The sequence below is a fragment of the Panicum virgatum genome, chromosome 5K (assembly GCF_016808335.1).
Source record: "Panicum virgatum strain AP13 chromosome 5K, P.virgatum_v5, whole genome shotgun sequence".
Lineage (NCBI taxonomy): Eukaryota > Viridiplantae > Streptophyta > Magnoliopsida > Poales > Poaceae > Panicum > Panicum virgatum.
In genome coordinates, this window is record NC_053140.1 from 56,136,957 (window position 1) to 56,150,500 (window position 13,544).

Genomic DNA, 13,544 nt, shown 5'->3' on the forward strand with positions numbered 1-13,544 from the left:
AATCTCAAAAAAAAACTTTATCCATGACTAGTTGGGTAGGTTTTGTGTACGTGTGTTCATAGGAGTATGAGTATGCGTGCGTTGTAAGTGTTTGAGTTGGACTGTGTAATCTTAAAAAAAAATTCATCTATAAGTAGTTGTGGAGCTTCAGACGCATCCACAAAGGTCGCCCGATATTGCTGTCTATGGGTATCTTTCATGCTTGCCCAACTTTATGAAACCCATTTTTTTATTTTAGTGGAGAAAACTAAGCCAAATTCACGATCCAATAACCTATGGGCGTTTGAATTGATTTCATGTAACACATTCCGAGACAGTTTGCCACGACTTCATCTAAAATGGCTTCACTAGTGAAGCTAAAGCGTCGGTGAAGCCAATAAAACTAGCTTCATCTAGCTTTCAGTTCATTTTTCCATGGGCTTGTAAAACAGCTTCATGCTACAGTATCTCGATTTACGCGTGAAAGAGGTAAAGTCGAAGCTAAATTAGTTATATTAAACAGACCCTCAATATTTTTCCATCTGAACAGCACAGCCGAAGAGTCTGTTCAGCTGGCCTAATGAACAGTGCTCGGCTGGCTTATTACGGCTTATTCCTTCTCACAGAATACTATTTATTCTACTAGCCGAGTACTATTCATTCTACCAGCCGAACAGGCTTGAAGACCCACGCTTAGTTCGAATTTCAGGGAACATACAACATACATCCATACCAGTTGGCACATGCGGATTGGATCATGAATTTAATGACATGTTTAGAGCTCGATATACGAAGAAAATCTCGGGACTTTTTACATGACTTTCAGATAAACTAACTGGGCTAGCTCCTAAATCTGAAACAGAAATAAGTAAATTTTGAGAAATCTTATCTCCACTCATACACTTCAAAACAGTTTTCGCTTGGATTTCTCAAAATTTTACACTTCAAAAAGGTTTTATCCACCCCCAAGGCCCCAAATCCAAGCGAAAAGGAATTTTACACGTCGGACCCGACGGCGAACCGAAGCCAGCCAGGCCCGCAAGGCGGCACGCGCCCGGCACGGGGCACGGACACCGACGGCAGGGCGGCAGGGCCCACCCGACATCCGCTCCTCCCCATCCCCCTTGGCACCTTCCATTCCCCTCCCTCCCTTCCCTTCCGCTCTCACGCTGGCGCGGCTTACCCGTCTCTCTGCGCTCCTACCATACCACCACCTCCACTATATAATCCCCGATCGCCTCGCGCACACGCACCGAGCCACCGACCCGCCGGCCGACGAGGCGCAACCGCGCAACGCAAACCCACACGCGCCGCCGCCTGCGCCGTCGTGCCGCACCGGCCCGCTCCTTCTCCACTCAGGTGCAATCAGGCTACGGCCGCCTTGGGCCGCCGCGGGCTGCGCCCCCGGACCGTGCTTGCTCAGGCCGAGAGGGGGAGACGCGGGGCACGCGACCGCGGCTAGCCCGGGCGGCGGGGTGCGGAAGCGGAGAAGGTAGGTATGGAGAAGTACGAGGCGGTGCGGGACATCGGGTCGGGGAACTTCGGGGTGGCGCGGCTGATGCGCAACCGTGAGACCCGGGAGCTCGTCGCCGTCAAGTTCATCGAGCGTGGCCACCGGGTTCGTTGGACTTTTTTTGTTACGGCTTCGTGGTGGATCAATTACTGGGTCTGGGTGGATTTCGACGGGGTTCTAATTCTGTTGGTTTTGGGGATCTGAATTGCGCAGATTGACGAGAATGTGTACAGGGAGATCATCAACCACCGCTCGCTGCGTCACCCCAACATTATTCGCTTCAAGGAGGTTCGTCAATGTCGACCGAAGCGTTTGATTGCCCATTTGCCCTCTTGATCATTTCGCTTCGCTTTTTTTTTTTAATATCACAGGTTGTATTGTATGGTGCCATTTTAGTGCTAGGGACAGGCTTCAAAGGGTGGCGGATCAAGGATTTTTTGAAAATTTATTTTTGTAGTTAGTTCGAGACGTTGTTGGTTCCTCTTAATTGCATGTAGGGGGGAATATTTTGATTGGGGCTGTTTAATTAGGTGCCAACTTTTGCTACTTTCCCCCGTCCTTTGTCCCTTTCCATTTAGGCTATTCCTCTTGTGTTTCTCACGAATTAGGTATGCGTTTTAATGTCAGGGGTGCATGCGCTTTCGATACTAGTTAGTCCTTATGTTTTCTGTGTCGATTTTTCACGCAAATCTCAAAACTTACAAGGTGCAAAGCCTTCTGCTTAAACTGGTGTGAAGTTTTTTACAAAAAAAAGAAGGAAAACTGTTGTGAAGTTTCAATGGATGAAGAAATCAGATTGTGCCTCCACCCTGTTAGCTTCAGTAGTATATGTTCTTCTTCCTTTTCTGAATGACATGGTTTTAATTCATCAACATCAACATAGTCTTTTTTCCCAAGCAAGTTGGGGTAGGCTAGAGATGAAACCCGAAAGAAATAAGTTCAAGGTTCAGGCACATTGATAGCTAGTCTCCAAGCGCTCCTATCCAAAGCTATCTCTTTAGAGATATTCCAGTCCTTAAGGTCTCTCTTAACCGACTCATCCCACGTCAGTTTAGGTCTACTTCTACCCCTCTTTACATTATCGACCCGCTCAAGAACCCCATTACGCACCGGCGCTTCAGGAGGCCTTCGTTGGACATGTCCAAACTATCTCAGCCGATGCTGGGTAAGTTTCTCCTCAATTGTTGCTACTCCGACCCTATCCCGAATAACTTCGTTCCGGACTCTATCCCTCCTTGTGTGCCCGCAAAACCACCGCAACATCCGCATCTCTGCTACACTCAGTTGCTGGACATGTCGCCTTTTTGTAGGCCAACATTCAGCACCGTATAGCATCGCCGGACGAATTGCTGTCCTATAGAATTTGTCTTTTAGCTTTTGTGGCACCCTCTTGTCACAAAGGATGCCAGAAGCTTGCCGCCATTTCAACCAGCCAGCTGAAATTCTATGGCTAACATCTTCATCAATGTCGCCATCCTTTTATAGCATCGATCCTAAATACCGAAAAGTATCCTTCTGAACCACCACTTGTCCATCTAGACTAACGTCTCCCCCCTCATGCCTAGTCGCGCTGAAATGACATGGTTTTAATTGTTTTGTGAAAAAACTCTGCAGGTGATACTTACACCCACGCATCTTATGATAGTGATGGAGTTTGCAGCAGGCGGAGAGCTCTTCGATCGAATCTGTGATCGTGGGCGGTTTAGTGAGGATGAGGTCTTGCAGTTTGTTCCTGAATTTATGTTAATCTTTTAACGAAATAGTGACACTTAATTTTTTTTCTGCTTAGTGCAGGCCCGGTATTTCTTTCAGCAGTTGATCTGTGGCGTGAGCTACTGCCATTACATGGTACAAAACACACAAACAAAAGATTCCTTCCTTCATTCTTGAAACAAAATCCCATCCTACTTTCTAAGAACAAAAGATTCGTATATTTGTGTTTCCGGTTTTAGTAGTCTCTGGTTTTTTTAGTGTGATGATGAAAACTGTATTTTGATGTACGAGCTTCATATCTATTTATTATTTCCCATGATTAATTCTGACGGCAAAGTTTTCAAATACTAGCAAATATGCCATCGAGATTTGAAGCTGGAGAATGTTCTCTTGGATGGTAGCCCTGCTCCGCGGCTCAAGATATGTGATTTTGGCTATTCCAAGGTGGTTTACTGGATCAATGGTTAATGGCTTAATACCACAATGCTATGACATTTCTATAGATTCTTATTGATCATGTTTTTGCCATGTCTCGAACAGTCATCAGTGTTGCATTCAAGACCCAAATCAGCAGTGGGAACACCAGCATATATTGCACCTGAGGTGCTATCCCATCGTGAGTATGATGGAAAGGTGAGATTATCTCCCTATTTTCTTTCGTATAAACTGTAGAAAGGTAGAGGGAATAGGGAAACACCGCACACCCTATCCGGGGGGGTGACCTCTCATTATATAGCCAATGTGGCTTGCAATACAAGAAGGTGTACATGCCCAACATGGGCCGCCCAATATGGGCTACACGCCCAATATGGGCCTCAAGTATACGCACACAGCTATACATTCTATCACCCGCCCTCAGTCGAAGCATCAGGATTCCGGATGCAAAGGCTGGACCGAAAATCCTGAAACAACTGCACAGGAAGCCCCTTCGTCATGATATCAGCGAACTGATATTGTGACGGCACATGAAGAACACGAACTTCGCCGAGAGCCACCTTCTCGCGGACGAAGTGGATGTCGATCTCAATGTGCTTGGTCCGGCGGTGGTGGACCGGGTTGGCAGTCATGTAGACAGCGCTCACATTATCGCAGTAGACCACGGTAGCCACCTTCAGCGGAACATGAAGTTCCTGAAGGAGTTGGCGCAGCCAGCAACACTCGGCGACCACATGAGCAACAGCCCGGTACTCGGCCTCCGCACTGGACCGGGACACCGTGGTTTGTCGTTTGGACGACCAGGACACCAAGCTGTCTCCAAGAAAGACGCAGAAGCCTGATGTAGAGCGGCGGGAGTCGGGGCAGCCTGCCCAGTCGGCGTCGGAGTAGGCGACCAGCTTGTCAACCGGCCCATTGCCGATGTGGAGGCCGGCTGACAGGGAGCCCTTCACATAACGAAGAATGCGCTTGATCAGCGCAAGGTGAGGCTCCCGGGGGTCATGCATGAACAGACAGACTTGCTGTACTGCATATGCGAGATCCGGACGCGTCAGGGTCAGGTACTGGAGAGCGCCGGCGAGGCTCCGGTACTCAGAGGGGTCGGCGACAGGAGGACCCTCGGTAGCCGAGAGCTTGGCGCGAGTGTCAACAGGTGTCGATGTAGAGTGACACTCGGCCATGCCTGCCCGCTGGAGTAGATCCAGCGCATACTGGCGCTGGCTGAGAAACAGCCCGTCGGAGGAGCGCGTGACGGAGATCCCGAGGAAGTGATGCAGCTCTCCAAGGTCCGTCATGGCGAACTCGGAGTGAAGACGAACTGTGATTCGCCGGAGCAGGTCCGACGAAGAAGCCGTGAGGATGATGTCGTCGACGTACACCAGCAGGTAGGCGGTGGCACCTCCCTCCTTAAGTACAAAGAGAGAGGTGTCGGTGGCCGAGGCGACGAAACCCAGCTGGCGAAGGTAGGTAGCGAAGCGCTGGTACCACGCCCTCGGAGCCTGCTTCAGACCATAGAGAGAGCGCTGCAGCAGACAAACATGGTCAGGATGGGCAGGGTCGACGAAGCCAGGAGGCTGCTGACTGTAGACGATCTCCTCCAGGCGACCGTGGAGGAAGGCATTCTTCACATCAAACTGGTGGATCGGCCAGTGTCGTGAAGTGGCGATGCTGAGAACGACCCGAATCGTGGCAGGCTTAACGACGGGGCTGAATGTCTCGCCGTAGTCGACGCCGTGCTGCTGGGTGAAGCCGCGAACGACCCAGCGAGCCTTGTGACGGGCAAGAGTGCCGTCGGAGTGGTATTTATGTTTATAAATCCACTTGCCCGTCACAACATTGGCACCAGGGGGCTTGGGAACGAGCCGCCAAGTGTCATTGTCGACGAGTGCCTGGAACTCCTCAGCCATGGCAGCCCGCCACTGCGGATCCGCCAGAGCAGTCCTGTAGTTCCCCGGGATCGGGGAGGCGGTAGTAGCGACGAAAGCCATCTGAGCCGTAGGTCCCGAAGACGGGGGGAAGCCGTAGCGCTCAACAGGCCGCAGAGAGCCTGTCTGAGACCGCGTCACAGGCCGGGTGACCAAGGCCGGCGGTGGAGGTGGTGGTGGAGGTGCCGCCACAGGAGGTGCAGCTGCTGGACCTGCAGCAGCAGGCACAGGTGCCGGTGACGCAGCTGCTGGACCAGCAGCAGCTGGCGCAGGTGCTGATGGAGCCGCAGGAGCCCTCGGAGGTCGACGCCGAGTGTACACCCGGAGTGGAGGGGGGGCGGCCGGAGCTGGGGGAGGGCTGGCCGGGGCTGCAGCCGGTGCCAAGCCGACAACCGGCCCAACCTGGAGGACAGCAGGGTCCTCGAAGAGCTCCTCCAGGTGAGCACGGGGGCGCGGTTGCTCAACGTCGACAAGCGACGGAGCGACCGCAGTAGGGGCCGCTGCTGCAGTGCGAAGCACCGGCGCGGCGTGACCTGAAAGAAGAAAATCCAGAGAGCTCGAGGGCGCACTGGATGAGTCAGCACTGAATGGAAAACAGGTCTCGTCGAACACAACATGGCGAGAGATGATGATCCGCCGAGTGGTGAGGTCGAGACATCGGTACCCCTTGTGAGAAGAGGGGTAACCAAGGAAGACACAAGCTGTAGAACGTGGAGCCAGCTTGTGTTTGGAAGTGGCAGTCATGTTGGGATAGCACAGGCAGCCGAAAACGCGAAGATGGGTGTAGTCGGGTGGCTGGCGGTATAGCAGCTCATAGGGAACTCTGTTCTGAATAGCAGAGGAGGGGCACCGGTTTAGGAGGTAGGTCGCCGTAGCGAGGGCCTCGGCCCAATACTTGGGCGGCATGCCGGCATGGATAAGCAGGGTGCGAATGCTATTGTTGAGGGTCCGGAGAGCGCGCTCGGCTTTACCATTCTGCTGGGAGGTGTAAGGACACGAGAGCCGTAAATGAATGCCTCGGGATGCAAAGAAGGCGGCGAGAGCATTATTGACAAACTCAGTGCCGTTATCAGCCTGAACAGCTCTAACGGGAAGGCCGAACTGGGTCTGGGCAAAGCTGCAGAAGTTGGTTAGATGACCAGCAACCTCGGACTTGTGAACAAGAGGGAAAGTCCAGCAAAAATGTGTGAAATCATCAAGAACAACGAGGTAATACTGAGCACCCGAAATACTCGCTACAGGAGAGGTCCAGACATCGCAGTGAACTAATTCAAAGGGTGTAGTGCTGACAGAATTAGAGGTACTGAATGGCAGACGCACATGCTTGCCAAGTTGACATGAATGACAAAGAGTTTGCCTAGATTTATTACACTGGATGGAAGCATTATTTCTAAGCAAATCTATGGTGGCGGCCCCAGGATGACCAAGACGCTGATGCCAGAGACTGGTGGAGATGGCGAGGCTGGCGTGTGGAGCTGCAGGGCTGGCGGGGACGGTGTACAGGCCGTCGGAGCTATTGCAGCGAAGAATCACGCGACTGGTCGGGATATCCTTAACAGAAAAACCAAAGGCGTCAAATTCAATAGTGCAATTGTTGTCTCTGGTGAACTGGCGAACTGAAAGTAGGTTGCGCACTAGGGAAGGGACAACAAGAACATTATGAAGGGAAAAATTTGACGCGTGGGTGGATAGGTATGAGCTGCCATGACTAGAAACCGGGATGGTCTGACCATTGCCCACAGTGATGAAGGGATGAGAGGGGGGGTGGCGGGAGAGAAGTATACCATCCGACGAATGCATGTGGGAGGTAGCGCCAGAGTCCATGACCCAGGAGTTGGAGTTCTGGAGCGCCATCTGGTTCAGAGCGGCAATGAGACCGGCCTGATCCCACATCTGCGGAGTGGAGACTTGCGCCGGGGCGAACGCAGTGTGCGCCTGGGGATTGGCGCCAAGGATGCCGGGAGTGCGCCCGCCCTGTCCGCCCTGCCACCCACCGTGGCCGCTGGTCCACCCGCCCTGGCCGCCTTGCCAGAAGCCGCCGGCCTGCTGACCCGAGGGACCCTGGGGGGCGTACGGGTTGAAGCAGAACCAGGGTCCCATCGGGCGGTACTGGCCTCCCTGCGGGGCGCCCTGGGCGCCGGTCTGCGGGCCGCCATTGCCCTTGCCTCCTTGGCCACCGGATCGGCGACCCTTGCCACCGCCCTTGCCGCCCTTCTGCTTGGGCGCACCGCTGCCTCCGCTGTCCCCGCCCTTGATGCTACCGCCCGTAGCAAGGCCCGCGAAGGAGGAGCGGCAGCAGGGACTGGTACAGCAGGAGGTGGTGGAGGCGACGAGGGCAGTGGCCGCCGTGGTCTTCGCGTCGTTGGCGAGGCGCAGCTCTTTGAGGGAGAGCAGCTCGTGGGCACGCGTGAAGGATGGAAGATCCGTGGCGTTGGCGATGTCGTCGGCGGTGGAGTCGAAGCGAGGGTTGAGGCCGCGCAGGAGGCTGAGGACGAGCTGGGAGTCGGAGATGGGGTTGCCGACCTGTCGAAGAGCGGCAGCCTTCGACTTGAGGCGCTGGCAGTACTCATCGATGGTGGAATCCCCCTGCTTGAGGGTGTGGAATTCCTCGAGCAGGAAGACGGCGCGGGAGGCCGTGTTGGTGCGGAACAGGGCCTTGATCGCGACCCAGAGTTGGTTCGCGGTCTGGTTCTCGTCGGTGACGGCGAGGTCGAGGACGGAGTCGTCGACGGTCCCGAAGATCCAGCTGCGCACGCAGCACTCCGCCACGTCCCAATCTGGGTCGTTGGGCTGCGCAGCAGTGCCGTCGATGTGGCGGCGGAGGCTGAACTTGCCGCACAACGCCGTGAAGAACGAAGCCCACTTGGAGTAGTTGGCGCTCTTCATGTCCAGGGTCACGGGAACGTGAGCCTTGACGTTGACGGTGGTGTAGGGGTGGACGATGACGGCCTGTGTTGGTGCGGCAGGGAGCACAGGCGAGGAACTGTCCTTCCCGGCGGCAGAGGAGGAACTCATGGCGGCGGCCTGGATCAGATTGATCCAAGGGCGGCGGCCTGGAGGTAGGCGCGACGCGAGGGGATCGCGGCGCGAGGATTTCTGCGCCCTAGAGGAGGGGGCGCTGGGAGGGGAGAGGTCTGCGCCCTAGGTCAGGGGCGCAGCAAGGGGAGGAGGGGCGGCGCCAGGAGATGGCGCCCTAGGGCAGAAAGGTGGGGCGCAAGGGGGAAACCCTAGCGCAGGGAGGGAGCGGAAGCGGAAGGCCGATCGTTGCCTTCTCTTGATACCATGTAGAAAGGTAGAGGGAATAGGGAAACACCGCACACCCTATCCGGGGGGGTGACCTCTCATTATATAGCCAATGTGGCTTGCAATACAAGAAGGTGTACATGCCCAACATGGGCCGCCCAATATGGGCTACACGCCCAATATGGGCCTCAAGTATACGCACACAGCTATACATTCTATCATAAACTACATGTTTTTATTGTTCCTATTGCAGCTTTGCTAGATTTTCTGTTAGGTTACTTGCAATCTCTATCTTGGCGTTGTCTGCTTGTGCAAGCGAGCCTTGCTCTCTTGTTCATATGTGAAATATTAAGATGCAAGTCGAACACAAAAAATCTGTTGAAGATTTGCAGTGTTTTAGCATAACATTACTTGTCGTGGAGTGCAAACCCACAGCCGGATGGCGTAGTGCACCCGCCTAAACCCAGAGGGTGAGTACTCGGGGGTTAGCTAGGATTAGCCCAATCTCGGTGGAAGAACGCGATGAACACAGCATATTTAGAGTGGTTCGGGCCGCCGGAGCGTAATACCCTACGTCCACTGTGTGTTGTATTGCTTGCGCTCTCAAGAGGTTGAGAGCAGGGTTGTTCGGAGTGAAACCGAGCTTGTGTTGTGAGAGTCTTGGCATGTCTTCCTCTCACCTTTTGGGAGCCTTGGAGAGTCTTAGAGAATCTAACGTGTGCGCTCCCCTTTTATATGTTCAAGGGGAGCGTGTACACTGAGCGGGGGCCGACAGGTGGACCCGGCGATATATTAAATAACATACACTGTGATCTTAAATGCCGTGAATACGGAGATCTTCTGCGTCGGCCTCCGTGCGTAGTTTCTGACCAGGGATGGTCTTGAGCTGTCCTGTCGGAGTAGAGTCTAGCCTCTGGAGCCGCGCGTCGAGGTCATGATGAAGCACCGAACTACTGACTCAGTCCGCTGTAGCAGCGTGCACTGTTGCTCCAGTTAGTAGCTGATCATCATGACTCGTCGCCCACGCGCGCGGCGCTGAGACACTGCTGCGTGCCTCGGTAACAGACGAGCCACCTTGGAAACAGGCGGGCTTACCGTGTTGTCATGTCACGCCTGTCCAACCCGTGAGTGGGTATCCGATGCCCTGCTCTGGCAGCGCACGCTCCAACCACCAGCATTTAATGCGGCAGGAGGGCTGGCTTCAGGCAGAAGACTCGTGCCTGTGGGACACGTGGCGGCACTGGACCCGGGGGTCGGCGGCCGCGCCCACAGGGACACGTGGCGGTTCCGGACCCCTGCCCAAGCGGCTAGCTGAGCCGAGAGCTCACAGGGGTCCGGATAGGCACGTGGAGGTCCCGGACCCACCTGCGGGGGTCCAGGTCCGCGGCCACAGGTGCTGAGCATTTCCACCTCTGGGACACGTGGTGACACCGGACCTGTCCCCGAGCGGGAAGCGGGTCCGGGACCGTTGGTCCGGTGAGATGGAGTCGGACCCCAGGGGTCCGGCTATTCAGCTCCTTAGGGCGTAGTTACGGATAACTATGCGAGTCTTGGCACAGTAGGAGTGGGTACCCCAGTTGCAGGGTACCGACATTACTGATTCACCCAGCCTTTCTAGGTGCATAATTGAACAATAGTGATCAGACTCCCCAATCACAACCACATAGTGGGGGTACAATTGTCCATGATTGTGATGTTACATGCTTGGCTTCTCAATGTAAAGAAAAGTCAGGTTGAATGATCAATCATTCTGAAACAAAAGTTGCTCCTTTAAAAATTATGTAATTCTGCAAGAGCAGGGAAGAATTTAGGAAATATATAATCATTAATCTTATTTGTCAAATTGTAATAAGCAGCTGTGTTCTCTGGCTGAACCAATTTGGTCATTTAATGATGATGAATAAAATTCTAGTGCACATGCCAAACCTCTTTGTTGCTGTCTTGCTGACGTTCTGTTGGTGGGCAGTCTTGTTTGGCTACCAGATGAACTTCGCAACAATTTGATAGTGTATTTCATTCTTAGCTGTAGTCCCAAGTACTGAAACAACAAAGGATCTAAAATTCTCTTGATAAATGCTTCTGGTTTGGATGAGGAGTCATTGTCAGCATCACAGCATGAGGTTCTGGAACATCTTCTGTTTGGTTTGTTGAGGTAACATGTACCACAAGGGATGTTGACATCGGAAAAGTGGAGTGGAGCTGTTTGATGACAGATCATCCATCCACAAAAGAGGTTCTTATCCTACAGATTCTCCATGTTTCTATGAGAGGTTCTTAGCCTTTGAACTGTTGATGGAGGGATTCAGCTTCTAGTTTCTTTTATAAAACACTGTCATGAATAGATAGGTTCTGATAGGTTCATTACAAGCCAGGTTCTAAGGAGGAATATTTCTGCAGTCTTATTTTCCATCTTGCATCCCCCCTTCCTCAAACTGCTTAACATCTATATCTTTTGTTGAATCTAGTTTTCAGAATGTAGGACGTGCAACTAAATCAATAAAGGACAATACTATGAACATTTGCATCGCACAATCTGAATTTTACACAAGCTTTGACATCACTTTATATTGTAGGGAATGCGCTATCATGGGTAGCATTAAGTTTGACGGCTTGATATGAAGATTCATTATTCTGGAAATTCTGTTGCAGCGACTTCCTTTTAAGAATTTTTCTTAGGGATTCTTATAAAGAGACAACTAGCTGGCTGACCATGTGTACGTCATATTGCTAATTTGAACAAGATTGTCAAACCCATTTACGTTTTGATGCTTTTGTAACTTCTTGAACATAATATGCTCATCGTGCCCCTATCTGTTTCATCTTGATTCTTATGACTAGTGTTTTGTGTGTTGTTTAGGGTTAACGTCTTTATGGTTTATGTTGTGTGATTTATCCCAACCCACATACTGGTATATACATTTTATTTATTCCTAATGCAACAGCATAACAGAATTCCACCACTTGAAAGCCGCCCAATCAATAAAACACCAGTTTGTCCTCAAACTCGTGTAGGATTACTTAATTTAAACTTTGTTTTTTTTTTGAAGAATCAGGAGGGGCAATGCCCCTACTGTATATATATATTAGAAAAAAACGAGCAAGAGTACAAAGTCTACACAGGGTGTAGAGAGCAGAAGAAAAGAGTTTAAGAGAATTTAAACTCTGTTAGTTTAGGACAAAACATAAACTGCAGTAAGTCATATCAAGTGCGACCAACAGATTATTATTTCCTTCATCAAATTCCATTCTGAAAAATCTAACTCCTGACCTTGTGATTCACTCTTATCTTAAAATAATTAGTTAATATTTGTCTAACAGAGTATTATTCAGCTATAGTCATTGATGGCAGTGATAATTTTTCATGTAGCTTGCAGATGTCTGGTCCTGTGGGGTGACTCTTTACGTCATGCTTGTGGGAGCGTACCCATTTGAAGACCCGGATGACCCCAAGAATATACGCAAGACCATTCAGGTGACAGGCTATAGTCAATGCTATAAATAAGCATCCAATGTCTGCTAGCATTTCTCTTCCTCCACATCACTTTGCCCTCATTCCAGTCAATCTTCACCTGCAGCAAATAACTCAAGTACAATACAAGATACCAGATTATGTCCACATATCTACAGATTGCAAACAACTTCTTGCCCGTATCTTTGTTGCCAATCCAATGAGGGTAATGATCTGAGCCTGTAAATGACAGTCATGATAATCCTGTCGAGTGTTGATGCCATATTTTTTTACAACTATTTCCAGAGAATCACAATGATGGAAATAAAGAGCCATCCATGGTTCCTAAAGAACCTGCCACGAGAACTCACGGAGACAGCACAGGCCATGTACTACAAGAGAGATAACAGGGTACCTTCTTATTCAGACCAAACGTCAGAAGAAATCAAGAAGATTGTCCAGGATGCAAGGATCATGCCAAAATCATCCAGATCAGGCTACGATTGGAGCAATGAGTGTTCAGATGAAGAAGAAAAGGAAGAGGAGCACAGACCAGAGGAGAACGAGGAAGAGGAAGATGAATACGATAGGAGGGTCAAGGAGGTCCATGCAAGTGGAGAACTCCGAATGGACGCTCTACACGTATGAAATCTTGTGGAAGAAAGTTGCATGTAGATAACCGGGTTACTGCGGGCTGAAGATTCAGTGGGCTGTGTGGAATTTTGGCTGCAATATTGCTTCTGTCTGGTCGTCCCCTCTCCTGTAACATAATTTACTTGATACACTGAGACATACAACCACCTTCTTGTTTATATATACTTGGAGACGACGAAACCTGTAAATATGAATCATGTGCCTGTCTGTCTGCATTGTACAGTCTGCTACTCTGCTAGGTTCCAGTATGATAATTCTAACGCATGTTGAAGCCGGATCAATGCTATCCACCACCAGCTGAACAGCCAGCATAGGTATTGGAAGCGACAGATCGGTTTGAATTTTTATACTGTTAACACAATGTCACGCATCAGAAAAAAAATCAATGTAAAACTATTAGTAGTATCCCCCGGGGCGCCGCAGAGGTTCCAATGCTGCAGGACCGCACCATATGCTTTAACGTATTGTAGCCAATCTAGGTGTCCGATAACATTCTGGCATCCTTTGTAGAAAAGCATCAGACGCATATTGGAGCTAACACTATTTCAGAGTGCTAGTGATTTAAATCTTGACAGAAACAAACAACAAAGCAGGACTAACCAAATGTAGCCTCAACAGGACATGCTGCATGTCC

The 13,544-nt window shown here is 51.1% G+C and overlaps 1 protein-coding gene across 1 annotated transcript; it reads left to right on the forward strand.

The window, feature by feature from the left end:
• Positions 1–1,139: 1,139 nt before the first annotated feature.
• LOC120708801 (serine/threonine-protein kinase SAPK4) lies at positions 1,140–13,125 on the forward strand. Its single transcript, XM_039994217.1, has 9 exons — positions 1,140–1,597; positions 1,706–1,780; positions 3,107–3,208; positions 3,287–3,340; positions 3,557–3,649; positions 3,746–3,838; positions 12,176–12,280; positions 12,384–12,482; positions 12,563–13,125. Exons 1-9 carry the CDS (start codon positions 1,478–1,480, stop codon positions 12,902–12,904), a joined length of 1,083 nt encoding a protein of 360 aa, XP_039850151.1. The 5' UTR covers positions 1,140–1,477; the 3' UTR covers positions 12,905–13,125.
• Positions 13,126–13,544: the final 419 nt, after the last annotated feature.

Bases quoted from the DNA above. Each gene is read 5' to 3' on its own strand.
- LOC120708801 (XM_039994217.1), top strand. From the start codon at position 1,478: ATGGAGAAGTACGAGGCGGTGCGGGACATCGGGTCGGGGAACTTCGGG. The intron at 3,341-3,556 runs GTACAAAACACA...TTCAAATACTAG, and splicing joins TGAGCTACTGCCATTACATG to CAAATATGCCATCGAGATTT. The intron at 3,650-3,745 runs GTGGTTTACTGG...TGTCTCGAACAG, and splicing joins GTGATTTTGGCTATTCCAAG to TCATCAGTGTTGCATTCAAG.